This window comes from Aptenodytes patagonicus, chromosome 6 (assembly GCF_965638725.1).
Source record: "Aptenodytes patagonicus chromosome 6, bAptPat1.pri.cur, whole genome shotgun sequence".
Classification (NCBI taxonomy): domain Eukaryota; kingdom Metazoa; phylum Chordata; class Aves; order Sphenisciformes; family Spheniscidae; genus Aptenodytes; species Aptenodytes patagonicus.
Window position 1 is genome coordinate 23,223,044 of NC_134954.1, and position 26,392 is coordinate 23,249,435.

At 44.4% G+C, this 26,392-nt stretch overlaps 1 protein-coding gene across 2 annotated transcripts in view; it reads left to right on the top strand.

The window, feature by feature from the left end:
- Positions 1-459: 459 nt before the first annotated feature.
- Positions 460-26,392, top strand: part of PLCH1 (phospholipase C eta 1) — an 80,315-nt gene continuing 54,382 nt past the window's right edge. For both annotated transcript variants that reach the window (XM_076341492.1, XM_076341491.1), the window contains exon 1: positions 460-538. In XM_076341492.1, coding sequence (XP_076197607.1) covers positions 460-538 — 79 coding nt within the window. The remainder of the gene's footprint in view (positions 539-26,392) is intronic.

Consider the following 26,392-nt stretch of genomic DNA (forward strand, 5'->3'; position numbering starts at 1 on the left):
TATTGTACGATGTCTGTAGTTCGTTAAATATGGGACAGCATCATTAAATTGATGACCTCTTCATGGCCCCACAATAGCCTACAGGGGCTGTGGGGGTTGACTGTAACAACATCATCGTGGGTGCAGCGACTGCTGGGTAGAGTGGGCTCACTTCAGCAGCCTTAAACTTGCTAGTTGTGAGCATCGCTGACAGTCCGTCTCTAGCTTGGTCCAAGTGATCTACCTGCACCCTTTGCCTGTAAATCCTTGGAGATGGGCATGTTTGGAGAGTGAAGGACTACATTTGTTGTAATGCTTTGTATGAAGCTAATGAACTATTTTGCATAAAGGGTGCAAATAAATACTCTTATAGTGCTTGCAGTAGTTATGCATTTCTTGTAAATTAACTCATAATTATCCATACTCTGTTTCACTTTGTAGGGTCGCTGCCTTTGATGGTGAGCAGAAAGTCATCTTACAATGAGTTACTGGAGTCTGGATAAGAAAAGCTGTCTGCAGTACTGCAGGCACTTCTTAGTGGACAATGGTGTATTTCATGGTAAGTTACAAGTTATCTTATATTTTTGGCTTCTTGTGTTTCCTACTGTCAGATGCAACTGAAACTTCTGAGCGGCGTAGGTGTATGTTGTTGGTAATGCTTCTCTCAGGGCCAATTAGCAATCAGTCCCGCACAAGCCTCGCTTCGGCCATGCTTTTACCATGCGGTGGCTCAAAGTGGGTGCAAAGGCCAGGCTGGCTATGGCATGCTGCGGGTTATAACCACCAGCTGGCATGCTGGCTCTTCGGGTGGGGCAGCCCGGGGCTGCCGCCGCCCCACTGGGGGGGGGAGGGGGGGGGCGGGCACGGACACGGACACGGGCTGGCTGCCGGCGGCGCCGCGCGGGCGCGCCAGGGGGCGCTCTGGGACCGCCGCCCCCCGGTGCTGCCGGTGCTCGGCCCCGCCCGGGCGGCCGCGGGGTCCCTCCTCCGCACACACCGGCCGCGGCTCCGGGCAGGCAGAGGGGCTCTGCGCCGAGAGCTCTTCCCCGCGGTTTGGTTTAGGAATGCGCTTCCGCCCTTCCCTTTTGGGTGAGGCCACCGACACGCAGGTGCTCCCGGCAGGGAAACAGCTCGAGCTCTAACTAAAGCATTAAAGGCTGGAGAAAAGCAGCAGTTGGAGCATAGGCAGCAGGCAGAGTTGCTCTGGGTGTAGATGGTGATTGTATTTTGGAGTGAAATGGATTAATTGTGTTCACATGGTCCAGCACTGCCTTACACTTAAATATTTCCTCATGAGGCATTTCTAGAACTGCTCCCACGAAATCTGCAGGTATGCATCTTTTGCGCTCCTAGTGAGGAGGAGTTGAAAGTGTCAGGAAGAGCTTGACTTCCAAGCATTGATCAGATGTTTGTGCAAAATAGATGCCTAATAGCGATCCCTAATTAGTCCCCTATCAACCCCTCACATCTTAGTCTCTTGCCATTACAGATTACTTCAACAACTGAATTATCATAGCATGTATCCTTCCAATAGCAAAGTTGGGAAATACTCTGAAGACATCTTGATGTAAAATACTTTTTTTTCAGGACCTATTTTTGTATGCTTAAAACTTGATATATCAGCCTAACTAGAGAGTACGTGCATTCCCCATGCAGGTTTCTCTCCTTTTGCTGGGTAGCTTTACCCCTGGGCATGGGGTAAGGAGCAGTGCTGAGCCCAGCCTGGTGCTCCTGCAGTGGGTGAGGGACCACCAGGATTCAGGAGCCGTCCCTGCCTGGAATAGACTTATGCAGGTCTAGTCTAATAAGACTGCTGGACCTCTGCCTGTCCTACTGGGGGAGTGACTTGCTAATGCTCTTTCTGAAAGGCCCAAATTTTGTATTCCTTATTCCCTTTGAGGTCAGTGATTAAAAACTGTCACTTTAGGGCAAATTTATGGCAGTATTAACAGCAGTGTGGAATGCCTATAAATTAAAGATAGAAATACTCATCTTTTTCAAAAGCAAAGGTAACTTTTTTCCCTAAAGAATCTACCTCTCCATTTTCACTGTGTTTGTCAGGAAGCTGGAGAAGTTTGCAGCTCACAGAACTACGATGCAACCCACTGTAAACCAAACTGTATCTGTGTTTTTGTCACTGTGGTTATGTCGCCATCGATGAAGCTAATGGTTTAGTGGGAGAATTAATCATTTGTCAACTTGTGCATCTTCTTAACGAAAGCCTATTCAGATATAACACCATTTTCCCCTGTGCTGCTTTTTTCCTGCCCATAGGCACTGCTAGTTCTATTTGGGACACCAGAAGAATGTTAATAACTTTTCTGTAAGTCAGTCTGGCAGTGACATTGTCATATTGATTCATCTGTGCGCTACACTTGGGACAGGCATTACAGGGAAGATGGTTCACAAATCTGTCATTGGTGAACCTGTCATCTCCAGGCACAACTGTTCTGCTTCTCAAATGAAACTGAGATTCGTTCCTGGGATTTATCAGGCCACTCGTGCGATCCCACTGATTTTGGTGGGATCATGTTCCTTCCGAGTTCTCTCTGACATTGTGGAAGGAGAGAGTTGTCTCCCAGATGTCTTCATGCAGGCCCCCCTTCGCTGACTCTGAGCACTCTTGCAGTGTTTTGGTAAAAGCCTGTTAATCACACTTCTCTCCAGGCAGCAGTCTGCTCTCTAGCTTGAGTGTATAACTGGAGCAGCTATGTTTTGGATGTGTATTTGCAGTTTTGCTATTCCAGATCAAGTGATAGAAAAGTCTGGTCCATACTCTGTGACTTGAGGTGGTATTTTATTATAGAGCAGCATGATGTCTTTATGCTGCTAATGGCGCGAAGGCTGGATAATGATCCATTAGCACAAATTCCAGTAATCCATGAACAGCTATTGAGTGATGAGTCTGCAAAGTGATAATCGTCTAAAGTAGAAGACATAATTAGCAGGAATCCTAGACCAGAAAGATTCTATGTCTTAATTTATTTGTCTTTCTTTCATGACCAGACAGGATTAATTATTTTTCCCTGACAGAATCCTTCAGGGCTTCCCATTTGTCTCTTCAACCTAAGCAAGACACTGCAGTGACAGTTACTTTCACTCTGCGTATATGGAGGGAGCTGAAGTCCCTGCTGGACAGTGACAGAGGTGGCAATTCCCAACAGCATGACATAGGAGGTGTGCGCATGTCCCCAGGAATTAGCATGTTGCTCCTGATGCTTGAGGGAAGTTGGTTTCCTATGGGACTGTGCTGATATAAATAAAAGGGTTGATGGAGCTTTTTAAGGATTTGATTTTTGTCAGTGAGCCTTCTGATCCTGTAGGTCCTGACAAAGGGCAGTGGGATGGGTCAGGGTGAGCGGGCTGGGTGCTTGTCCCCCCCCGCTCCTGATGGTAGCCTTGCAGTTAAGATTGACCCATCCTCCTTGCCTCTCTCAAAGAGACCAAGTGGGTCTGAGCAGTGAACTTTGGCCTTTGCATCACTAAGCAAATGCTAACAACTAAATTGGGACGTACCTGTGTCTGAGACCATATTTCCTCCAACAGATGTAAGGAAATTGTACTTGTTTAAAACTTTTTTACACCACTGGGAAATGAGGAAAGAAAATCTAATGTGAACTCTGTGGGAAGGGTATTATCTGTTATCAGAGAAGGTACTGTGATCCAGCCCCTTGTGATTTGCTGACATTTCAGTGTTTGGGTTGTATGTGTCCAGCTCTAGTGTCTATTAATTCTAATTTACACAGTGTTTTCATGATTTTTTTGTAGTTATTTCTATTATAGTTTCATATTCTGACATTGAGAGCATGGCTCTTCAGGGAGCAAGCACACAGAGCTGTTGATTGCCTTATTTTTCTACATTTATGAATGCTAATATTCTGTAATTGTTAAACAGAAAGAAGCTGTGACATGTTTAGCAAATAGCTGATTTTGTCTCAGCTGTTCTAAAGTAGCTGTTCATACTTATCTTACTAGAGTCAGTTACTTACGCCAATTATCTTTTCTTCTTAAGTTCTCTCAGAAATACGAACCTTTTGTTTCAATTGCGTTTCCATAATTGTAATTAATTCTCTCAGTTTCTAATTTTATCTTCTGGCCTCTCCACCTCTTTCCAGACCTGTGTCAATAGGCACTTGACCGCTATTGGTAGGATGTCATGTTAATTCAGTCTTGCTCATATTATCTAAACTGCACTCTTTCGTTCAGAGCAATGGACTAATTCGGTTGCATTGGCTTGTCCGGAAGGTCGCATTACAGTGGCACGGTTATTATTTGTAATTGAACCTGTAATCTGGAAGAACTGTTGCACCTCAGGTGCAAGCCAGCTGGATAAAAATATCCCACTGTATGAGCTGATGTTCTTAAAAAGCATAGGAACATCTTTCTCTGCAGACACTTCAGGACTGGAAGTGTCTACAGAGGCACACAATATGAAGTTTGCTGCTCAGCTGTGTTCATCTCTTGTGTTTCCTTCATACCCTTCTGGGACCTGCATTGCTTTAAGAACCTGAATAGATGGTATTTAATTTGTTCACCTCCAGCTGAGGTGTTTAAATGTAAGAAACTCTTGTGGACTGCATAAATAAGAATGCTGAAGCTCTGTGTTTACTGGGAGTAGTTTAAACATCTTGTTTTGTGGGGAAAAACAACAACAACAACAACAACAAAACCCAAAACCAACCAAAAAACCCTAAAAACAACCCCAAAAAAACAACCAAAGGGGGAAAAAAACCCCAACTTAGAGCAGAAATGCCCAAATGAGGCTGCAGCACTGCAGGTATAACCTGTTGGAGAGCACTGTGCCTCTGCGTGAATGTCAAAGAACCTCGCTTGGAAGACAAGCAGTGAATGCTTCTGCTCCAATGTGGGAGACCATCAGCTCCAAGCAAGGAGGTGGTGGAGGACAAAGCATATGAGATATGGCAACAGGAGGACAGCACCTTGCTTGTGTGATGCATTAGTTGAAGGTGGATGCAATTTTGAGTGTCGTGGAGTAAGATGAAAGTGTTAGTCCTGCAAGGCCCAGCCTAATGCAGTTATGGTCAGCAGTATTCGAGCAGGGGGAGCTCGGGAGCAGGCAGAGAAAAGGACTACTGAAGTGGAGATGAGATGAGTCTGATCTGTTTAGCTTGGAAAATCAAAGATTGAGAGGGGATGTGACTGCTGACTGTAAATGCATTGCAAAGGGAAAGCTCAGGGAAGAAAAGGCTTATTTGAACTGATGGGGAAAGTTGGCACAAGAGCAAATTGAAAATTGTCCATGAGTATATAAATAGACATAGGAAAAACTAAGGTACTTTGAGGTGGAGATTGGTAAGTTTTGGAAAAATTGTTAAAACATTCTATCTGTGCTCTTGCTCTGAAGTTGTAAATGTAATTAGCAGCAAGCAATATATTGACTAATGTGAGTATAAGGCTGGAGAATTATTTAAGTGGTACCAATTCAATTCCTGTGTACCGTGAACAGCAAATACAAACAGCAGTGTTTCCATTCTATTCCGGAAAATGCTGCTGTATGCAGATCAGGCTGCTCTCTACCACATTATAATGATGCTTTGAGATGCTTGCATGTTGTTAGGCAAGAAGAAGTATTGATACACAACTGTGTGCCTTTCCACAGGGCTTTAATGGGTTGTCTTTGAGTAATGACTGAACATTCATACGTGTAATGCTGAAGTACTATATGCATCAAAATTGCCTAAGGATTTCTCATAATTTTATAATTTTATTAGGAAAAGCTGCTAATAGCTGCATTTGCAGGATGTTAAAATTCTTATCTGTTTATGTCTGAAATTTTTGGTTACAGAAGTGGAGGTTGCTGCTGTGTCTTGTATTCTAGGAAGTCTTACCTGCCTAGAAGCAAAAATGTCAGTTTTCGTCAGTAACAGCGAGATACAGCACAGTGTGTGCACACAGAGAATAACAAACTGAAGACACATCTGGGTTTAAGCTATTTTAGCAGTTTCTGTAGAATAGAGCAGATAAGCAATTATAATGTTCGGAATAGCCTTAAGGACTTGATGAACCCACTTTCTTTTCTGTCCTGTTGTAAACAGTGCCAAAATACAAAGTAAATCATGCTTCTAGTCTTGGAAAAAGATTTTTTTTTAATTTTCTCAGGGTTTTCAAGCTGTAAATGTGGATCATATTTTGTTTGTTTGCTGGCAATAACAATGTAGGAATGGCTGTGTTGTCAGACCAAACATCCATCTACTTTGCTAGCAGATGTTTGGGGCTAAAAGTATAAAGGGGAAAAAAAACCCACTGTGTATGTAATAACCCTTCCTGTGGCACACACTTCTAGTGCCTGCTGGTCAGCAACATAAGTACTTCCCCAGCCAGAAGCTGCATCTAGATAATTGCCTTTATTAACTTCACATCTGCTAAGTTTTTTTTTCTGAAGTTTTTTGGAATTCACGCACGCTTATGACCATCTGTAGGAATTAACTCCAAATTTTATATTGGTTGGTGTAAACTTTCTGCTTGAAGGGAAACAGTGATTTCATGCAACCTTGCCACATTCAGACTGTAATGGATGGGGCAGGTTTGGTTGCTCAATTACTTCACCTTTGAAAGACGGTTGACTGGATGTACTGAACTGAGGGTGTGCTGGTTTTGGCTGGGATAGAGTTAATTTTCTTCATAGCAGCTGGTACAGGGCCATGTTTTGGATTTGTGCTGGAAACAGCATTGATAACACAGGGATGTTTTAGTTACTGCTGAGCAGTGCTCACACAGAGTCAAGGCCTCTTCTGCTTCTCACACCACCCCACCAGCGAGTAGGCTGGGGGTGCACAAGAAGCTGGGAGGGGACACAGCTGGGACAGCTGACCCCAACAGACCAAAGGGATATCCCACACCATGTGACATCATGCTCAGCATATAAAGCTGGGGGAAGGAGGAGGAAGGGGGGGGGGGGTGGTGTTCGGAGTGATGGCGTTCCTAATGTGATGTGTTTGGAGTGATGGTCTTCCTAATTAACGGTTACGTGTGGTGGAGCCCTGCTTTCCTGGAGATGGCTGAACACCTGCCTGCCGATGGGAAGCAGTGTTTTTTGCTTTGCTTGCGTGCTGTCCTGGTTTCGGCAGGGATAGAGTTAATTTCCTTTCTAGTAGCTGGTACAGTGTTTTGGATTTAGGATGAGAACAAAGTTGATAACACACCGGTGTTTTAGTTGTTGCTAGGTAATGCTTACACTAGCCAAGGACTTTTCAGCTTCCCATGCTCTACTGACTGAGGAGGCTGGAGGTGCACAAGAAGCTGGGAGGGGGCACAGCCAAACTGGCCAAAGGGACATTCCATACCATGTGACGTCATGCTCAGTACATAAACTGGGAAAAGCTGGCCGGGGGGGCCGCTGCTCGGGGACTGGCTGGGCATCGGTCAGCGGGTGGTGAGCAATTGTGCTGTGCATCACTTGTTTTGTGTATTATTATTATTATTATCATATTATTATTATCATTTTATTTCAATTATTAAACTGTTTTTATCTCAACCCACGAGTCTTTCTAACTTGTGCTCTTCCAATTCTCTCCCCCATCCCACCGGGTGGGGGGGAGTGAGCGAGCGGCTGCGTGGTGCTTAATTGCTGACTGAGATTAAACCACGACAGTCCTTTTTGGCGCCCAACGTGGGGCACGAAGGGTTTGAGATAATAACAGATTAACCGGAGTGTATTAAGGAACTTATATCTGTTAATAGTTGAGGGTCACAATGTTGGTTTCTCTGTTCTCGATATTGATTTGTATAATCTGCATCGCGCTCTTTTTCCTGCTGTACATGTTAAAGATTGGTGTTGGGTTTTGCAGTTTGCTGTGGTCTGCAGTGAATAGTAATGTCTCGCTTGTGAGGTTTGTTTTTAGAACATTGACCTTGACGTTTCTGTGGTATGTAAACTTCGCAATGAAGCCGTTACTGTACCATGGATACCATATCGTGGAGACAACTAGCAATTGCAGTAACTTTTCTGAGAGTTTTTTTACGGAGGAAATACAGAATGGCAGTGTCACTACCTTCTTCTATGATGTTTCCTCCTTCATTACAGTAATTTTTCAGTATTTTGAGCATCCTTGGGCAGTTAAGATACTTCTATTAATACTTCTTGGGAATATTGTTTCGGTTTTGTCTAAAGTTGGTAAGCAATTTAAGAATATCATCCAGAGATCTGCCCCAAGGCTGAATAATTATGAGTGGCAGGGTGTGTGGGACAAGATGGGCAAGTACCTAGGCCAATGGGCACCCCCAGTGTTTTGGAACTTCACCCCTGAGCAAGTGCAGAATCCTGAAAAGTTAGTAGAATATTTGGAAAAAGTATGCTGTCACCCTGGCAACTCTAGAGAGATGCAACTCATTGCAACGTGCTGGGGCCTGGCCCATGCCTACTGAGCCCTGTTCAACACCATTCAGTGCCCTCAAAGGGAAGAGAAGGTCTCTGGCTCTGACAGTAAAACGACACGCACTGCGGCCACTCAGACCCGGGCAACAGGCCGTGCAGCCACTCAAACCCGGGCAACACGCACTACGGCCACTCCAACCCCGGCGACAGGCCCTGCGGCCACTCCAACCCCGGCGACAGGCCCTGCGGCCACTCCAACCCCGGCGACAGGCCCTGCGGCCACTCCAACCCCGGCGACAGGCCCTGCGGCCACTCCAACCCCGGCGACATGCACTGCGGCCACTCCGACCCCGGCGACATGCACTTGCACTGCGGCCACTCCAACCCCGGCGACATGCACTGCGGCCACTCCGACCCCGGCGACATGCACTTGCACTGCGGCCACTCCAACCCCGGCGACATGCACTGCGGCCACTCCAACCCCGGCGACATGCACTGCGGCCACTCCAACCCCGGCGACATGCACTGCGGCCACTCCAACCCCGGCAACAGGCCCTGCGGCCACTCAGACTCCGGTGACATGCACTTGCACTGCGGCCACTCCAACCCCAGCAACACGCCCTGTGGCTGAACCAAAGAACGAGCCTGTGCCAGTATCAGTCGCCCCTGTACACAAGAAGAAATCTTGGAAGCGGAAGTCAGCTCGTTTAGTAAGGGAGGAAGAAGCTTCTTCTAAAAGGGAACCGGAGGAAGAAGTATACGAGACAGATGACCCTAGAGAAGGACCATCACGAGAACGGGAGGAGGAAAGCCGGCCGCTGATCGGGGAGGAGGAAGAGGAAGAACTCATAAACGAGACAGTGACCACCCGATCTCTATCCCTGAGTGAGCTGCGAGATATACGAAAAGATTTCAGCCGCCGTCCAGGTGAGCATATTGTCACCTGGCTGCTCCGATGCTGGGATAATGGGGCCAGTAGCCTGGAATTAGAGGGTAGGGAAGCCAAGCAGCTGGGATCCCTTTCTAGGGAAGGGGGCATTGATAAAGCAATTGGAAAAGGGACACGTATCCTCAGCCTTTGGAGGCGACTCTTGTCAAGCGTGAAGGAAAGGTATCCCTTTAAGGAAGATGTCATATGTCGCCCAAGCAAGTGGGCCACCATGGAGAAGGGTATCCAGTTTCTGAGAGAATTAGCTGTGCTGGAGGTGATTTATGATGACCTGAACAATGAACAACTATCCAAAGATCCAGACGAAGTCAAGTGCACACGACCCATGTGGCGGAAGTTTATAAGGAGCGCACCATCGTCATACGCCAATTCATTGGCAGTGATAACCTGGAAAGATGGAGAGGAACAAACAGTGGATGAATTGGCTAGTCAACTCCGGCAATACGAGGAAAGTCTTTCTTCCTCCATCGTCTCGGCTGTGGAGAAACTGTCCGAAAAACTGTCCCGGGAGATCCAGCAACTCAGAGAGGATAGGTCCTACTCCTCACCTGTACGGACCAGTATCTCGGCTATTAGAAGTAAGCGTTCTTTTGCTCAAGAGAGAGAATATAAAGGATACACACCACGGGGCACCCTATGGTTTTACCTGCGTGACCACGGAGAGGACATGAGGAAGTGGGATGGGAAACCTACTGCAGCCCTAGGGGCACGGGTACGTGAATTACAAGGGAAAACAATCACAGAAAGAGGTTCTTCCAGGAAAATTGCTGCTCCAGTTTCCAGCGGGCAGTTCCCCAGAGAGAGTAGAAGGGCTGATCTTACTCTTGATCTTAATGAAGAAACTTCTGACTCATACGTACAAGAAATGAGAAACGAGTACTGTGATGAGGATTAGAGGGGCCCTGCCTCCAGCCAGGGGGAGGAAAGGGACAACCGGGTTTACTGGACTGTGTGGATTCGGTGGCCTGGCACATCAGACCCACAGAAGTATAAGGCTCTGGTAGACACCGGTGCACAGTGTACCCTAATGCCATCAAGATATATAGGAACAGAACCCATCTATATTTCTGGGGTGACGGGGGGATCCCAACAGCTATCTGTATTGGAAGCCGAAGTGAGTCTAACTGGGAATGGGTGGCAAAAGCACCCCATTGTGACTGGCCCAGATGCTCCGTGCATCCTTGGCATAGACTACCTCAGGAGAGGGTATTTCAAGGACCCAAAAGGGTACAGGTGGGCTTTTGGTATAGCTGCCTTGGAGACGGAGGAGATTAAACAGCTGTCCACCTTGCCTGGTCTCTCGGAGGACCCTTCTGTTGTGGGGTTGCTGAAGGTCGAAGACCAACAAGTGCCAATCGCTACCACCACAGTGCACCGGCGGCAATATCGCACCAACCGAGACTCCCTGATTCCCATTCATGAGCTGATTCGTCGACTGGAGAGCCAAGGAGTGATCAGCAAGACCCACTCACCCTTTAACAGTCCCATATGGCCAGTGCGGAAGTCTAATGGAGAGTGGAGACTAACAGTAGACTATCGTGGCCTAAATGAAGTCACGCCACCGCTGAGTGCTGCTGTGCCAGACATGCTAGAACTTCAATATGAATTGGAATCAAAGGCAGCCAAGTGGTATGCCACAATTGATACTGCTAATGCATTTTTCTCAATCCCTTTGGCAGCAGAGTGCAGGCCACAGTTTGCTTTCACTTGGAGGGGCGTTCAGTACACCTGGAACCGACTGCCCCAGGGGTGGAAACACAGCCCTACCATTTACCATGGACTGATCCAGACTGCATTAGAACAGGGTGGAGCTCCAGAACACCTGCAATACATTGATGATATCATCGTGTGGGGCAACACAGCAGAAGAAGTTTTTGAAAAAGGGAAGGAAATAGTCCAAATCCTGCTGAAGGCCGGTTTTGCCATAAAACAAAGTAAGGTCAAGGGACCTGCACAGGAGATCCAGTTTTTAGGAATAAAATGGCAAGATGGACGTCGTCAGATCCCAATAGATGTGATCAACAAAATAACAGCCATGTCTCCACCAACTAGCAAAAAAGAAACACAAGCTTTCTTAGGCGTGGTGGGTTTTTGGAGAATGCACATTCCAAATTACAGTCTGATTGTAAACCCTCTCTATCAAGTGACCCGGAAGAAGAACGATTTCAAATGGGGCCCTGAGCAACGACAAGCTTTTGAACAAATTAAACGGGAGATAGTTCATGCAGTAGCCCTGGGGCCAGTCCGGGCAGGGCAAGAGGTAAAAAATGTGCTCTATACCGCAGCCGGGGAGAACGGCCCTACCTGGAGCCTCTGGCAGAAAGCACCAGGGGAGACTCGAGGTCGACCCCTAGGGTTTTGGAGTCGGGGATACAGAGGATCCGAGGCCCGCTATACTCCAACTGAAAAAGAGATATTAGCAGCATATGAAGGGGTTCGAGCTGCTTCAGAAGTGATCGGCACTGAAGCACAGCTCCTCCTGGCACCCCGACTGCCGGTGCTGGGCTGGATGTTCAGAGGGAGGGTCCCCTGTACACATCATGCAACTGATGCTACATGGAGTAAGTGGGTCGCACTAATCACACAACGGGCTCGAATAGGAAACCCCAGTCGCCCAGGAATTCTGGAAGTGATCATGGATTGGCCAGAGGGCAAAGATTTTGGAATATTGCCAGAGGAGGAGGTAACGCGTGCTGAAGAGGCCCCAATGTATAATGAACTACCAGAAAATGAGAAGCAATATGCCCTGTTCACTGATGGGTCCTGTCGTCTTGTGGGAAAGCATCGGAGGTGGAAAGCTGCTGTATGGAGTCCTATGCGACAAGTTGTAGAAACGGCTGAAGGAGAAGGTGAATCAAGCCAATTTGCAGAAGTAAAGGCCATCCAGCTGGCTTTAGACATTGCTGATCGAGAAAAGTGGCCAGTGCTCTATCTCTATACTGACTCATGGATGGTGGCAAATGCCCTGTGGGGGTGGTTGCAGCAATGGAAGCAGAGCAACTGGCAGCGCAGAGGCAAACCCATCTGGGCTGCCGCATTGTGGCAAGATATTGCTGCCCGGGTGGAGAACCTGGTTGTAAAAGTCCGTCACGTAGATGCTCACGTACCCAAGAGTCGGGCCACTGAAGAACATCAAAACAACCAGCAGGTGGATCAGGCTGCTAAGATTGAAGTGGCTCAGGTGGATCTGGACTGGCAACATAAAGGTGAATTATTTCTAGCTCGGTGGGCCCATGACACCTCAGGTCACCAAGGAAGAGATGCAACATACAGATGGGCTCGTGATCGAGGGGTGGACTTGACCATGGACACTATTGCACAGGTTATCCATGAATGCGAAACATGTGCTGCAATCAAGCAAGCCAAACGGTTAAAGCCTTTTTGGTATGGAGGACGATGGTTGAAATATAAATATGGGGAGGCCTGGCAGATCGATTATATCACACTCCCACAAACCCGCCAAGGCAAGCGCCACGTGCTTACAATGGTGGAGGCAACCACCGGATGGCTGGAAACATATCCCGTACCCCATGCCACTGCCCGGAACACTATCCTGGGCCTTGAAAAGCAAGTCCTATGGCGACATGGCACCCCAGAAAGAATTGAGTCAGACAATGGGACTCATTTCCGAAACAACCTCATAGACACCTGGGCCAAAGAGCACGGCATTGAGTGGGTGTATCACATCCCCTATCATGCACCAGCTTCTGGGAAAATTGAACGATACAATGGACTGTTAAAGACTACGCTGAGAGCAATGGGTGGTGGGACGTTCAAACATTGGGATACACATTTAGCAAAGGCCACCTGGTTAGTCAACACTCGGGGATCTGCCAATCGAGCAGGCCCTGCCCAGTCAGAACTTTTACGTACTGTAGATGGGAATAAAGTCCCTGTAGTGCACATAAAAAATATGCTGGGGAAGACAGTCTGGGTTATTCCTGCCTCGGGCAGAGGCAGACCCATCCGTGGGATTGCTTTTGCTCAAGGACCTGGGTGCACTTGGTGGATAATGCGGAAGGATGGGGAAGTCCGATGTGTGCCTCAAGGGGATTTGATTTTGGGTGAGAATAGCCAATGATCTGAATTATGTGATGTTAAGTACTAATTATAGTTATAATAGTTATACTAATAATACACAGATATACTAATAATACTAATAATATTATATGCCATACTAATGTTGTTATAATAAGAATCACCCAGATTAATGAAGAATAACTTCAGTGAAACCAAGCAAAGCACAGTGATGATGGTACCAGAACTGACTTCAACCTGAAACAATCCAACACCACATACCATCTCCATTTTTCCTGCCCTGAAAGATTATTATGACAGATGGAGCCTGAAGTCATGGACTAAATGAACTCACCGAACATTTTAGAGGGATGGCCCACAGATGAAGGGAATGATATCTGTGTATGTGTGTATATATATATATAAAAAGGGGTGGTGATTAATGAAAATGTACTGGAAAATGTGAGACTTGAGCATGATGCAAATGGTATAGAATAAGGGGTGGATATTGTCCTGGTTTCGGCAGGGATAGAGTTAATTTCCTTTCTAGTAGCTGGTACAGTGTTTTGGATTTAGGATGAGAACAAAGTTGATAACACACCGGTGTTTTAGTTGTTGCTAGGTAATGCTTACACTAGCCAAGGACTTTTCAGCTTCCCATGCTCTACTGACTGAGGAGGCTGGAGGTGCACAAGAAGCTGGGAGGGGGCACAGCCAAACTGGCCAAAGGGACATTCCATACCATGTGACGTCATGCTCAGTACATAAACTGGGAAAAGCTGGCCGGGGGGGCCGCTGCTCGGGGACTGGCTGGGCATCGGTCAGCGGGTGGTGAGCAATTGTGCTGTGCATCACTTGTTTTGTGTATTATTATTATTATTATCATATTATTATTATCATTTTATTTCAATTATTAAACTGTTTTTATCTCAACCCACGAGTCTTTCTAACTTGTGCTCTTCCAATTCTCTCCCCCATCCCACCGGGTGGGGGGGAGTGAGCGAGCGGCTGCGTGGTGCTTAATTGCTGACTGAGATTAAACCACGACACGTGCGCAGCTTTTGCTTTACCTATTAAACTGTTTTTATCTCAACCACGAGTTTTCTTACTTTTACTCTTCTGATTCTCTCCCCCATCCCACCAGGGGGGAGTGAGCGAGTGGCTGTGTGGTGCTTAGTTGCCGGTCGGGGTTAAACCACGACAGAGGGCCAAGCCTGTAAGGTAGATAGGTTCTTAAGTCATGTTAGGCATTTTGGTAGCTTTGAATGTCTGCCTTCTAGTGTCTTACTGAGGAAATGGATGGAGAACATTGTGGCGGTTAACACGCCCTTCTGCCCCTGGGAAAGGGAAAGCAGCAAGAATGGGAACTTGATTCTAGACTTCAATATTGAGGTCCTGAGCCACTGCAGCGCAGCTTTGGTACAGTGCTGCCATGGATATCAGTACTTCCACTTACTTCAAATGGCCACTCAAACATTTGTCTCATGCTGGCACTAAGCAAATAATATTTTTCAGTAACTGTTTTGCCATCTGACAATGTGCAGTGAACTGTCTGTCCCAGCGAACTTGCAGGGGAAATTGCTGACTGCTGATTCCTGCATGTGCGCTTAGTCTCTTGTTTCAGGAATATCCAGCTCATCCTTCAAAAGGTTCTTCCAAATCACCTACTTGTATACGTCCCAAGTTGAGGGGGAGGAGAGAGAGAGACTTAGTCCAAGGCAATTGCTTATTTTGAGAGATCATCTCAAAGATTTCCCAGATGTAATGGATGCAATTGTGTACCACCTTTATTAGATGAACACCTACTGCTGTTACACAACCAGTTTTGGATAGCTTCACAAGAGATTGCTTATGGCAGGTGTTATTGCAGTGTTTTTCCATTCATTTCAGTCTGAGAAGCTGAGCTTTTGGCAAGTTCTTGTAGCATTTTTTTGCTTCGGTGATCTTGAACTTTTGTGCCCAATGAATGGGAAAATAAAATGCATTATGTTTTACTTTTTAGACAGTAAAATGGTCTATTTTGGTTATTAGAGCACAAGAGTTTTGAGGGAACAATATTAAATCTTTGCTGAATTGCACGTATATGTTAGGCTTGATGTTTGCTGATGGGCAATGCTTTATAATTAGCTCTGCTGAAGCCTCATGTGAGCCCTATGCTTGAGGCTACAGTGCTAAAGATGCCGTATGTAGACTGCAGAATTCAGGCTTATATCTTAATAGTCAGCTTCAATTTAAGTTTTATAATGATGCTTGGGAAAGCAGGACAAGTTAATAGTGCAGTAATTTATATTTTGGTTTATATTCTGATTTATGTAGCGAAATAGCTACAATTCATTCCTTGAGACAACCAGCTGTAACTGAAAATGTATATGCAAGAAGGGCGTTAAAGAATTTGTTTATTAAAGTTCACATAGATTAAAAAAGTGCCTAAAATGCCTGAAGAAACTGCCTCTTGGTGCTTTGCTGAATGTGTAACTACCTTTAAGAACCCTGTGTCTATCACTAGATGCATCCTTTGGTGAAAGGAGGAGTTTGATGTGTGGGATCTGTCTTGAGCTGGTGTATCAGGCAGTTGAGTTCTAATGCCAAGTGTTTTTCCCCGTCCATCTTTGTATATTTGTCAGCTTTCCAAAGAACCATGTCTTCATTAATGACGAATGAGTAGAGTTGATAAAAGCTTTAATCTGATAAAAATGACAAGTTTTTCGTGCAGCTAATATGAAGTTTTATGCATTGCTAGCTGACTTTTCACGAGGAGGTTGTATTACAGTTTAGGTCTAAGATTAAATTTGGATGATGAATATGAAGATGTTATCTTATTTCATTATCTATTTACTGTAAGAGGTGGAAGTTCTCTAATCAGCTTTTCTTGCTCTTTAGTAGAATTAGTCTTTGTACCAGTTTCCAGCTATTTTGACAGTGAAAAAGGAGAAACTGATGAGCCAGAAAATTAATATTCTTCTGATGCTGCAATTTCAAAAATATTAGTTAAATCCTATTCTCACTTACTGGAAAATGAATATTTTGCAGTAGAACTTGCACTGTCGCGTCTCTGTCCAGTAACCTAAGCCTTGTGAGGTATGGTTTTTAGTGTTCAAAAATTTGGCTTCCGTTTTTGGCAATTTGGCAAAGGCTGATGCTTTTAGTGATAAATTCTCTTTAATTGTGAATGGGTATGTGGCAGCTGCCCAGTGCCACAGGCAGGTTCAGGTGCTGCCAGGCTGTGGGGAGGGAAAGCAATCTCCCATGTCTCAGTGCACGGTCAGGGCTGCACTGCAGCTGGTTCTCCAGCAGATAGCTCGGACCATGGCTGCTCAGCCCTGCCAAGCACAGGGCTGTCGGCCCTTGAAGGAGGCCTCTGAGTTCGTGTGGGTACAGCCCTGCGTGGCCTCTCTGCATCCCGTCCAACCTATAGCAGCAAGCATGAGGCAGGATTTTTACCCTGGAATTACCGGTTCAGGTTTACATGGCATACGTGTATCTTCCGTGCTTTTCAAGGGAGTTTTTATCTGGTTTTGTAGCCCAACAGACTTGAGCTGCCTGGGGAGGAGAGGCCTTGAGCATAGCAATTCCTGCAGCTGTCTGTCTGTCCTGTTGGTCATCCATTTTGCTGTGGGAATATCTGCTGGTTATCCCGTGGGCTATTCCCTTGCATGGATGAGCTGGGAGTGCCTTGGTGGCAGGTTTAACGTATCTTTTCTTCCAGGTAGCTAAAAATAGGCATTGGTTTGGCAACTATACCCCAAGACAAGCCAGCACCGTTTCGTCCCTCTGGCATTGCTTTTGGTGCAAAACAGGCCACATCTCCCTCATCTCAGCCAGAAGCTGTGAGCTGAACTACGCTGTATTTTAAATAAAAACGTATCTGTAACTGTGCATAGAAGAGAAGAATTACAGTTTTCCGATATTACAAGAAAGCTTTAAATCCCCTGTCATTTCATTAAAAAAGGGGTAGTGCTTTGACACTGCTTTGTACCTGGAGGTACTTGCTGTCTTATCTAAAAATAATTCCAGTGGTTTAATGACAGAGCTTTTTTTGAACAGCAAATTAAGAAGACTGGAAAATAATATTAGCCTGGGGGAGATGGTTTTTGAGTGAATGAACATCTTTTTAATAAATTTTAGTGCTTTTGTAGCTGAGATTGTCAAAAGCTATCGGTGAGATGAGGCTTGGAGGATGGTTCACGTGTTCCTTGAAACCAGCTTAAAAACCAAAACCCCAGACTTTTAAGCATTCAAGGCATTGGCAAAGGTCTCCCAAGGAAGGGCTTACGGGGCAGAAAATGTAAGTAGGAAGAACAGGCATACAAGCAAGTCTGTTACCTTTCCTGCCGAACCTTACCTTGGGATTGTGCGATACCTATGAAACAGTAGTGGCTGTTGAAAATATGTACTGTTGTCTTATGGTGATCATTGATGTTAATCAAATACAGGTAACAGAATAACAATTTTGTATTCGGAAAGCTTGCTTGTCACCATCAACTCTGAGACTTTGATAGAACTTTGTGTGCTGTGGGCTCTGCAGAGCACTCCCAGTAGGAGCGTTGTGATCCCCCTGAGAACAGGGCATGTATGTGAAAGCGAAGCGAACTGGAAAGGTGTGAGGGTCAGCCACTGCTTAAGTAAGATGTAGGTGCAGTGTCAGATGGTATAAAGTGAACTAGTTGCCTTTTGACTTTTTTCCTTTGCAGACAGTCAAACTCTAATGTAGTGTGTCTTCAAGGACACACTGGTTTCAGATTTGATTCTGACTGACAGGGCTAGGGATTAGATGCAAAACCTGGGTTGTCAGTGAAGAGTTGTCATGGTGATTTTTTTTTTTTTTTGAGGTTGAATAAACCTACAAGTACTTTCATACCATTTGGCATATGTCTCCTAAATTACATAGAAGTCTTCATTTGTTTGCTGTAATGTTCTTGCTAACCCATATAGCACACTAATTTCTAAAGCCATATAGCATTTAAGCACTTCTGTTTTTAAAATGAACTTTATTTTGAAGACAAAATAATAAGGAATGTATTAATGATTGCGCAAGGTTTCTTACAGAGCAGCTTTGGTGTTAAAGATGCTTGTGTATAGCTCCTCATAATTAATAGAATAATAGGAGTGTGGAGTAATTTGCACTTAACACATTATCAAGTGCAATCTGATATATCAATAATTAAACTATAGAGTGGTGACAGTTTATTTTTTGTTGTTGAATTGCAACTATAACATGTCAATTCATTTTAATGTAAATGTATTGATAACTATCTAGAGGCTTCAGAGTGATGACTTCATCCATTAATCGTGTGAACCAGTGGTGGGATGATGATGTAGCTGTTCCATTTCCCTTGTTATAATTGAGAATAAGTGACACTTCTCTCTGTAGAGCATGACTCCTGCCATCCTCATCTGAAAGTGTGATTAGAAGCACAGACTTTGAGTGCAGCCAAGAATGATCCTACAGTGGGTTTGAGGGGGTTGTCTCATTTTATAGGTTGCTAGATATAGACAACATGTATCTTGCAGTGTGCTGTGATCTATCGTGACATGTGGTGACTGTGGGAAGTCTTACTGTTTGTTAGCAACAGCTAAGAAATAATGATTTCTCAGTCAGTAAAACGTGTCAACTCCACTTGTATCTTGTCTCCCAACTCACTCAAGTTCTACGGGCATGTAGAACTATGGAGGGGGGTGGTTTTGGGTTTTTTTCCCTCCTCTCAGTCATACTGTCTATCATGTAACTTTTTCCTAGCATGTGCCAGACAAATTCTGTCCTATTGCTGTCACAATCTTTAAGAATATAGCTGGGGGTTCCTTTGGTGTGCTGATGTAAATGTCACTGTGTAAAAGCCAGCTGAATAGTGAAACAGTTAGAAAACGCAATAAATCGAAGATGTGAAGCATTATGTATGGAGCCTACTTTATTCTTGCCATGCTTTCCAGCACTGTGTCCCCTTGGGCTCCATCATAAGTAAGTGCAATTTATGCAAGTCTGAATGTTTCTGCCCATTGTTTCACACTGACTATAAACATACTGCTTTCAGTAGCATTGAATTGGCTTAAACAAGCACAGTATTTAGCCACTAGCATGGTAATTTTTTATAGCTACTGGGAGAGTTAGTGTTCAGCATCTTGCAGGAGACTACTTGTTCTTACGAAATCAAATGCTCAGTGATGCACAGACTAAACCATTTGCATGCTTTGTGCTCTAACTGGCTTGATTCTGCAGATTGGCTCTTCTCCTTCAAGTTAGTGACAGAGACAGGAGGAGGGGGCACAAAACCTGGGGAAAAGGAGTGCAGTCCACAGAGGTTCTCTCCTTCCACCTTGCAGAATCCCATGGCTGCAGATGCTGGGAGTTACTCTGGAGTGAGGGTGGTTTTTTCTCTTCTGCATTCAGCCTGCATCACTCTCCCGTTCTTTAACTGGAGTATGGTAATCCGTTCCTGACCGGCCTCCCCAGGTGCCAGCAGGATTTCCTTGCTCTTGCCTATAGAGCTGCTCTTCCCAGGCATTACATACGCTTAATGCCTGGAGCATCTTAATCGCTGTGCTATGCATGCGTGTCTCATACCAAAAGTGGTCACTGCTCCTGCATTCCAGCAGCAGCAGCACAGAGCAGATGCTTCCAGCTTCCCTCTCAGGCTGTGCTTTTCGGTTTTGAAGAAAGTTGCCTAGTATTGTCTCTGGATTTGTGCTTTCCTGTCTTTGTATTATGGGCCACGAAGATTTCATCATTCCTCGTAAAGAGCAGTGCTGGCAATGTTTTCCTGTACTTCTAAGGATTGCTTTCCAAATGTTTTAGCTCTGGAGACATGAAGATTAAATTGAGGCTTTCTGTCAATGCGAATTTCCATTCTACTTGTCAATAATGCATGAGTTACAAATTTAATGGCAGACCTTGAAGTATATAAAAACTTAAGTCCAGAAAAAGGTAAGGATGTTTGAGTTTGGAATTACTGTAGGAAGAGCTCATAATGTTTCTGGAAGTGCTTATAGAAAAATCAGGTAACTTTATCCTTATGATTGGTAAGTTACATACAGTATTTATGTGGACATTATTAGTATGAAAAATGTATATCTATATTCCTGAATATTTAAGAGGAAAACTTGGTATTTTTGTATTGACTTGAAAGTACATTTCTCCATGAAAACATGTGGATTGTATGTGAGGTACTGCTCCTATGATATGGACAAACTGCACTTGTGTGTTATCTTAAATTATTACAAATGTATTTGCCTTTTAAAATAACCATTCTTGACTTTTTCATCTATTGGTCATTTTGCTGTGGCATAGCTGTCTATGGAAAAGAGTTTCTGTATTTTTTTCTTCTAGTAGCACTTAAATAGTATAACACATATGCAAATGATGTGTAAAATTCTCATCCAATGCTGTTTGATCAGAAAGATGTGTCTTTTCAAAAATTGTAGGAGAATGATACAAAAAAGGAAGACATCTTGAATAACTTTCTTCAGTAACTTGTAGTTTATAATGTCTGATTTTGTTCGATTTAAATCAGTGCTGGATGGAAAGTGGTAATTAGTTTAAGCCTCTAAGTGGATATAGAGTAAGTGCTGTAGGAAGAAGGAGAAATCATGGTAGATAAAACTTATTTTTGTATTTTGCTCATTATTAATAATGTTGGGTTATGTGCTTTTAAAGAAAAAACTTACAAAATACACTTAGCAAAGAGCTCACTTGTCAAAACTGGGTAGTTCAGAAGACATTTTCTAACAAGATTATCTATAATTTAAAAATGAACAAACAAACTAATCTAAAATAAAGCTACCAAAAGTCATGGACCATATTTTGAAATATCGTTTTGCCCACTATGAAGCATGTTAAAAAAAAATTAAGGCCAGTGTTGGGGGTCGATATATACTGATTTCTTTTTTTTCTTTGTATTTAGCATGGATAATTTTATTTGATAAATATTTTTTAACTAGGGAAAGTTACTGGAAATAGACACCAGCTATTGTATAAGAAATTGAGACTATTTTAAGAAAGTCAGTTATTTGTATATCCTCTTAGGGAAGGGCCTCCTGTGTTGGAGTTGATATGCTACAGTTCCAAATGCTGTATTTTATTTTGGAGGTTTCAGTTACACAAAACTGTACTTTGAGCTTTGATGCATATGATTAGGTAAAGGAGACCAGGTGTTACTCCATCTGCTTTCTGAGACGCAGAAGGTAATTGATATGTCCCCATTTAATAATTTACAAGAGCTAGCTTATTTCAAGGGGTTTTCTTGGAACAGTCCTAGAAGAAAAGCGTCAGGTTTAATTTTTGAAGCTCGTGTAAATGTGTGTGTATGTGTAGATAAACACATTTCATACCGAAGTACTCAGTTGATGGTGAAATTCTGTTTGAGGTCATTTTGCAGTCCATTTTCCTTGGCAGTTGTTAATATAGCTGGCTAAATTTCTGTTAATCATAGAATAGTTTGGGTTGGAAGGGACCTCTAAAGGTCATCTAGTCCAACCCCCCCCTGCCTTTTTCAGTTAGTAGCACTGCCATTTCTCTGTCTGGTGGAGGTGGTTAAAGGATGCAGAAGCAATGAGTACAACACAGTGTCCCTTGCATTCAGGTTTGGCTGCTTTGGTGGCATTGCAGCAGTGCGTGGGGGGTCACAGGTGGGCTCCTGGGGTGTCCCCCACACACAGGAGGGCTGACACGGCACCGCGCAAGCACAGACTTTAGATGTTGTGTTTTGTAGACAGGAATATATTCACATGCTTGGGTGGTGGAAGAAGGCTGAGTGCCTGATCTCCCCCTTACTCAGGCTGGTGATTACTTAGGCCTGCCAGCACTGATACTGGTAACAGCAGGATCACACCCCTCACACAATTTATGCACATACGAGTGCTCGTATGATAGCACCTGGATAAAGGAATAACTGAACAGGTGGGTAACGTGTGTGCTGTTACTGGCTGACCATCTGACTTGGCTCTGCAATGAGCACTTGCAGGACACAGCAGCTCTGCGCCTGCCAGTGGTTTGGCCGTAAGTTTGTATGCAACTGCTAACCACTGTGAATGGGAAACATGCTTGTGCTCAAAGAGGTATTGGCAGCGGGATGTTAGCGGGCATGGCACTGGAGGAGCGGTACAGGCTTCCCTTGGTTATGGGTCTGGGTCTTAGGCTGATGGGTCATGGTACTTTGGAGTTATCTTTTTGTTACTGCTTTAGCAGAACACTAGGGTTGCGGTTGGTACAGTTAAGCAGAGAAACAGCAGTGAACTACATTCATGGGGACTATCGCAGCAGCCTTTTAAGGTCATTCATTATTAGTGCTTCTTTAGGACTCTTGTATCTTTACATCTACCCAAGCACCTGTAAAACAAGTATAGACTCTAGACTAGTAAGTGATATATAAAGGAATTAGCTCAGAACGGCATACTGTTCTGAGTGGATATTAAAGGCATCAACCTCCTTCTGTGAAGAACTTGGCCTTCCACAGGTTTAATTCCAATAATAGCTTGAAACAGCGTTATATGCACTCACAATAAATTAGTATATGCGTATAGCATCTTTGAAAGGTTTAAAGCCTCTGGGTTGTTTGGTATGTTCTTAGGATGTTACCCTGCATGAAGTGAAACGCCTCGCCTGCCAGCCTGAAAGGAGTGTTGCTGTGGTGTGGCACTGTGGAGTGCCAGGTGCCTTCTGTGGCACCAGTGAGGTTTCAGAGGGTGCTGAATGCTGATGGCTCCATGAGAGCTATCTAATCTGCTTCTGCAGACCCAAGGGCAGGGTAGACCAACTAGTAACTAGGTTATATGCTTGTCAACTACTTTGTATTCTTTTTTTTTTTTTGGGGGGGGGGCTTATGAATTAAATATACTCTTGTTTCAATAAATCTACAGAACACCGTCATCGTGTGAAACTGAAAAGGTTCTTAAAGTTTGCTGAAGAACAGTGCCTTTCTGATCCTATGTGGTGTAAACTTAAAATTGTTGGAGTAACTCTTTCACTGCTTTGATGAAGACTAAAATGGCCAAATACTATTTTGGGATCAATGTTAATGGTGTCAGTGTCATGGCATGCAGTAGCTTGGTGAAACCAGGGGTTGGTGAAGGGAGCTTGCTGCAAGAAAAGTTCACAGTTTTTTCCAGCACTGAGCTTACCTGCAAGAGGAAATGTGTGTGCTTATTTTTCCTCTTTACCATACATTTTTGAAGTAGTCACTTAAGAAGCTCCTGTCTTGGAGGACAGCCTGTTAGTATGCAGGCAGCATTTTGTGCTGGGGTGTGTGCTTCTTGGATGACTGAAATTAAAGTTATGGGAAACCATAAGCTGGCTTTTTTTTTATGCAAGTGACAGGAAACCCAGCTGTAGGTGAGGAAGTTTGTGCCTGTTCTACATCAGGTTATTGGTATCCTCAGCAGTATAACAGATACTGATTTGGAGACATTTTCACATGTTACCCATAGAAACATTGATCAGCATGAAACTCAGATGCACAAAACATCATCATTTTTGGTAATAAAATTACTTTGGTGTTTGAGACTGTCAGTTAATTGTTTGTTCACAGATGACTCACTGTTGATGAGGTAATTTGAGAATAGAATAGATAGATGAACATGTTTCTTTAGCAAAATGACTGTTTCTGAGGAGTGTGAATAAATTAGTTCATATCATCAGTTGCACTGTAGTCTTCATTCATTACTTTTAAAGGTTAATTAACTCCACCTTCAGTTCTACTCTGCTTTTTCCCCTCCTACTCTCTAATCGAGCCCAGATGTGGATTTATTTGGCAGCCTGAAGGGGAAGCAATGCTCCCTACAGCCCAGCCGCTGTCACAGCCCAGTGTGACGAGTGCACTCCAGGTCCTGGGGACTGGATCCCTCTTCCACCCACTTCATCCTGCAGCTACAGCTGCTCTTGTGCCCTGTGATTTATTCCCCTCACCAGGCTGTGATGCTGTACAGGTGCCAAGATTGCTGTGACATATTGCTGTTTGCTGATAAATGTGCAGACATCAGAATTCACTATTTGTGCTGAAGCTGGGACAGTTTATCCTCTGCATGTTTCCTGTGTGGGTACAGGAGCAAGCTTTATGAAGGGTATTCTGGTGGGGCTTTTCTATTTTTGTTTTGTTGAAGAAGTTAAGGTGGGGGTAAGATATAAAGGAATGGCATAATTTTTTTGGGGTGGGCAGTGAGGGGATCTGACTCAGCTCAATATGTTGTGGTGGGAATTGTATTTCATTGAAGTCCTAGGTAGTATGTAAAGGATCGAGGAGCAAGGATGACATTTAATGTACAACAGAGGCAGGCTTAGAACAAGACATGCTTGGTTCTCGGACATATGATCCTTCTTTATGTACTTACTGATTTTTAGGGGCAGACATGGGATTCTGGAAGAGAAAGAGCTTGTGGCTTACTGTTTCCCACTGTGACCTCTGCATCCAGAGGCGTAGTTCCTGGGATGCCTTTCAGGCTGTTCCTTATCGGTTGCTGTGAGGCCTCAGAGGAGGTGCTCCTGTCTTAGCACTGCTGAGGAGCATGCACAGGTGACTCAGCTGAGCTCCTTTGAGTGAGTTATTGCCATTCTTTCTGGTACCTGAGCAAAAGCTTGCCTAGCAAACGGGAGACACTAGGGTTTCCTTTGGAGACATGGCCACAGACCCACAGAATGATTGTCTTGTATTCCTTGCGAATGGTTATGGCAGTGTGAGGATGCTGCACAAGAAGCCAAATGCCTCTCTGCCCTTTGCTTGTCCTGAAACGTGCTACTGAGGCTGTCACAGCAGTGCGTACAGACCTGTCCACTCATCATGCTTGTTGGCGGGTGTAGTGGAAACTATCCTCCTCCGTTTCTGCCTGTCTGCTGCTTCTTCCACTTGCTCTATAGTGTCGTAATCAATTGCTGTGCCCTCCCTGCTGAGGGATCCTCACGCAGTAATGAGGATTAGGATGTGAAACTTGTTAACTGTGTTTGCTTAATAAATCTGTATTTTTTTGTTCACTCTAATGATGTGACAATGTGTTTTGGCAGTTGGCCAGGTCTGTGGTTAAATGATTGTGCTTTTCAGTGTTGATAAAGAACTAATTCCATAGTCTTAATGGAAAACTCGCAGTCCTCAGTCATGCTGGGTTGCAGTGGCACCAGAGCTCTCAAAATGAGCAGCTTTGATGCAATCTATTTCTGAAGGAAGAAGAGGAGATCTCAGAGATATTTATTGTATTTCAGGAACCAGTAGCAATAACATTCCCCTGTAAGCTGTCACACAGTCGGTCTCGGCTCTGTGTTGGCAAGAAGTGGCCTGTCAAAGGTGGTGCTTTATGGATGAGACTTAGAGCTGGGGTCCCGAAGCCTTGTGACCACTCAGGCCCTCAGAATGCTTCAGCAGTGTTAAGTGTCCAGCAGGACTGCAGAGAAGCTGCACCTGCTGAACGATCTGTTCATCAGCTGCTTTTCAAAGTGCTGTTTGAATGAAACCTGGGCTAATTTCTTGAAGACAATAATTAGAAGTCTGCTGAGGTAGCAGAAGGAAGGTATCCTTGAGCAGAGGTGGAAAACATGCATTATTCATTGTATCTGGGGGCTGCTCTCTCGGATTTCAGTTGCTATACTGAAGTGTAGATCTCAAAAAGGGGATCATAGGCCCTGTAAATAGACAGTGTTCCAGCAAGTCATTTCCTGTATTGCACAGTACTCTGTAGAAGATACTCTGACTGTAGGAACAAGATTTATGAATAAGGATGATTAAAATTCTTTTGGGATTCTGTTGTAGTGCCAGGTCTTTGTTTTGATGCTTCTGGTTCCTTTCTGATCTCTAAGTGCAAAAGAGGAGGGAGCCTTAGTCTGGGAAAGGACTCTGGGTGCTCCCATGGCGAGAGTAACTATTGTCAAGGATCAGCTGTGGAGAAGGCATACAGCAAAAACTTTCCACTTGTAATATGAAAAGAAGATGAGTTAAATTGATCATCCTAGAAGCATTAAGCCAGCAATCTCAATATGGTAGGCTGAAACAGCAGTTACTATGAAATATGAATTACTCATAAACATAACTTCTAGGAGTTACTGCTCCCAAGTTTTTTCTTTTTCTTTTTTAAGGAAAAAAGACAACACCAGCCTATTTCCCAGACCTACAAAGAGTTAAAACTATACTGATAGTTTTGTG